This window comes from Zeus faber, assembly GCF_960531495.2.
Source record: "Zeus faber genome assembly, chromosome: 14".
Classification (NCBI taxonomy): domain Eukaryota; kingdom Metazoa; phylum Chordata; class Actinopteri; order Zeiformes; family Zeidae; genus Zeus; species Zeus faber.
In genome coordinates, this window is record NC_137200.1 from 23,764,352 (window position 1) to 23,767,809 (window position 3,458).

Here is a 3,458-nt window from a genome sequence, read left to right on the forward strand (position 1 = left end):
ACGGTAAATATCAATTGAGTAAAACATGTGGACGAGACGTCAGCACCTCAAACTTCATTATTTATTTAGACCCACTTAGCGTACTTATTGTTTTTATTTGATCAAAATTTCATCTAAGTTAAATGTTAACTAAAGCATCTGCACTTGTTACTTATTGTTCACAAACGGAAATTATTTGATTTCAAGTAGTAATATACTACTACTAGCACTCTCTGGTTCATGCAAAGATCCTGAGCCTTCGCAGGAAGTGCAGCCTCCGCTGAACTCTGGAGCAGACATTTTCCACCTGGACACTCCGTGTCAGTTACATTACGTAACTTGTTGTATGTTATTAACGCCGACTGACAAAGCCATGCAACGCTCATCGGGGGCAGTTAGGGGTTAAGTGTCTTGCTCAAGGGCACTACAGCATGTGAGCAGGACGAGCCACCCATTGAACTGGCAACCTTCTGATTACTAGATGACCCACTGCCCCCAGTTGGTCATCTCAGTGAATGCCCAAGTATCTATTAGAGCTCGTCTGTCCTATCCTCTGGTTATGGAGTACCACTGGCGATTCGTCACTAGGGTTGCCGCGGTTATCTGTGTTACACGGTGTTCGGGTGTATACCATTTACATTTCTTGTCCACCACGCCCACCATCGTTTTGCTTCCTCCATCCATAATAAGCCCAAATGCATAACGGAGACACTACGTGCGCTACCCCCATGCCCCATTGTAAAATGTCTGATGTTACCGGTGTTGTCATGAGTTTATCAACTGGTGGAAAAAATTCCTCACCTTGGCATCCCAAATGATCACCAATGGATTTGGCGTCAAACACTGTTTTATTAACTTTGAGGGTGAGAAAGTGTTCAGGTAAACCTCTTTCTATACCAAAAGGCTATGTGAATATCTGTAGTGCTCATATCATTTTGCTTATTTTTATTAAATATTTTTATTAAATTGTAATAAATTGAACAATTGATTATGTTATTACCTGCTGACATTCAACCGGTCAAGTTTTCTACCAACCTCAAGCTTGGTAGGAGAAAAAATTAAAACTTACCTGACTGAGGTTGTCTGGTCTCCTTCCAATCTTCATCACTGTTTTCAGTTTCAGTTTCAGAAGAATGTGAAGAGAAGAGCTGCTCAGCACCAGCTGGTTCTAAAGCAGCAGCTGGATCTGAGCTACTGGCTGCTTCTGTTACTCCCCAGTCCTCTCCATCAGCTTCTGTATCCATCTGTTCAGTTGAGGTGCTGGCTACAGGTTCTGCGTCTCTCTTCTCCACAGTTTGGCGCTGATGAAGCTGGGACCACTGAGCGCACTCTTCATCATGTTCAGTCTTCACAGGGACAGGAGGGAAGAGGAACTGGGTGGTACCAGCCTTCTGACCGACACAGAGTTCCTCCTCTTCCTCTTTAATGTGTGGGGGCCCTGGCTCCTCCTGGACCCGACTGGGGCTCCACTCCTGCTGCTCTGGGGGAAGCTCCTCTTTACAGACAGAGAGCTGCTGGAGCTCTGGAGGCAACACTGAAATACAAGCACACAGAAAGATGTGTGAAACCTCAATATGGACTGAGCTTAGCACCATGGTTGAAAAACGCTGGCATAAGTGATTAATGCAGCATTACATTCAAGTGTGAAAGGAACAAACAGTTACGTCGGAAGTGACTCAGTACAATAGCTTGGTGGGAGAAGAAAAACAAACAGTTACCCGACGGGGGTTTTGTGTTCTCCTTCCAACCTCCATCACTGTCTTCAGTCTCAGGTTCAGGTTCAGAACAGTGTGAAGAGAGGAGCTGCTCAGCACCAGCTGGTTCTAAAGCAGCAGCTGGATCTTCTGGATCCACTTCCACCTCTATTTCTACTTCTGCTTCCATCTGTTCAGGTGAGGTGCTTGCTAGGGGTTCTGCCAGTCTCTTCTCCTCAGTTTGGGGCTGATGAAGCTGGGACCACTGAGCGCACTCTTCATCATGTTCCCTCTTCACAGGGAACTCCTCCTCTTCCTCTTTAATGTGTGGGGGCTCTGGCTCCTCCTGGCCCAGACTGGGGCTCTGCTCCTGCTGCTCAGGGGGAAGCTCCTCTTTACAGACAGAGAGCTGCTGGAGCTCTGGAGGGAAGGCTACGATACAGACACAGGGAGGAAAACTCGGACAGTGAGACCAAGCGGAAGTGGACACTTCAGTAACGTCTTTCACATCTTGTCTTCCAGAGAAGAGTTAGTAGATGTAGCAGCAGTAGTAGTAGTAGTAACACTAACAGATGTAGCACTTCTTGTAATTATAGTAACAGCAGTAGTTGTAGTAATAGTTGCCTCCTCTCCTTTGTCGTAAACTGTCATTTAACAACAGAAATACTAGATTTACTTTTTCAAAATCAAAACCACCAATTTACCAAGTGGTGAATATAGTCATACTTACTATCTGAACAGGCTGTAGGTCAGACAGAAATATAGTTCCACCTTCCCCACAACAAGACTAGTTCAGGAAGGAAACAATTAATTTCATCTTATACTTTTAAATGATAATTAATGAAAGCATGTGGTATAAATATAAATCAAAGTGTGCCTGGTTTCAGACCTGCTCTGTGCAGCCCAACTCGGGGACTCAGTGCAGCGTCCAGTAACTCGCGTTGACCATTGTTCTCTTCTTGTAAACGAGAAACTTTCTCCTCGTACTCCGAGATGGTTTTTTCAAATATTCCTAAAATGTCGTCCACGGCTGCAGCCAGAGGGCGGCTGATATCTGCTCTCAGGGTTTCTAACCTCCACATTCTAACACGGGGACGGAAAACTGCCGCGGGGAACGTAAACAAGCTGAGCTAACGAGCTTCCGGACTTCTGGTGCGTCTCTGAAAATGTTCCCCCGGAAACGGGGTGGTCTTCATGGTTCCGCTGTCACATTCAATCCACTGTTTTCCACTCAGTGATCATTGAAAGAAAGAAACAGTCTTTATTCGTCACGCAACACACCACACTACAACACATGCTTGCGCACACACACACACACACACACACACACATGCACATGCTTTGATGGTGGCCGGTGAAATGGATCCTCTGCTTTTGACCCATCCTGGCTTGTCCTTCCTCCGGGGGCACAGTCAGGAGCAGTGGGCAGCATACGTGACCGCGCCCGGGGACCAGGTGATAAGTGTCCATTGCTGGTCAGACGATGATGGGTGCATGTTTTTAGTGGGGGTCCTTACTGACGTGAGGTGGAGGAAACCCCATGTGAGCACGGGGAGAACATGCAAACTCCACACAGAAAGGCTCCTATTTGGGAGATAACCCGCCGGAGCACGGTGCTGTGTGAACGTTGTGGAATTGTCTCAATCTGATAATGTGCAATAGTTCCTTGTTTATCTTCATACATATTTTATTTGTAATATTTCTCATGTACGGTGCGTACTAATTCTTAGCACGATGCAGCTGAAGTTCAAGTTCAACATACATGCAGTGAAATGTCGTGACACC

The 3,458-nt window shown here is 46.0% G+C and overlaps 1 protein-coding gene across 1 annotated transcript; it reads right to left on the reverse strand.

Moving 5' to 3' along the window:
- Positions 1-525: 525 nt before the first annotated feature.
- Positions 526-2,755, reverse strand: LOC307239964 (uncharacterized protein; the record flags this gene model as incomplete). The annotated part of the gene is made up of 3 exons (XM_080013540.1): positions 526-563; positions 1,698-2,105; positions 2,563-2,755. The coding sequence occupies 3 exons, from the start codon at positions 2,753-2,755 to the stop codon at positions 526-528; spliced, it is 639 nt and encodes a 212-aa protein (XP_079869666.1).
- Between the last annotated feature and the right edge of the window lie 703 nt (positions 2,756-3,458).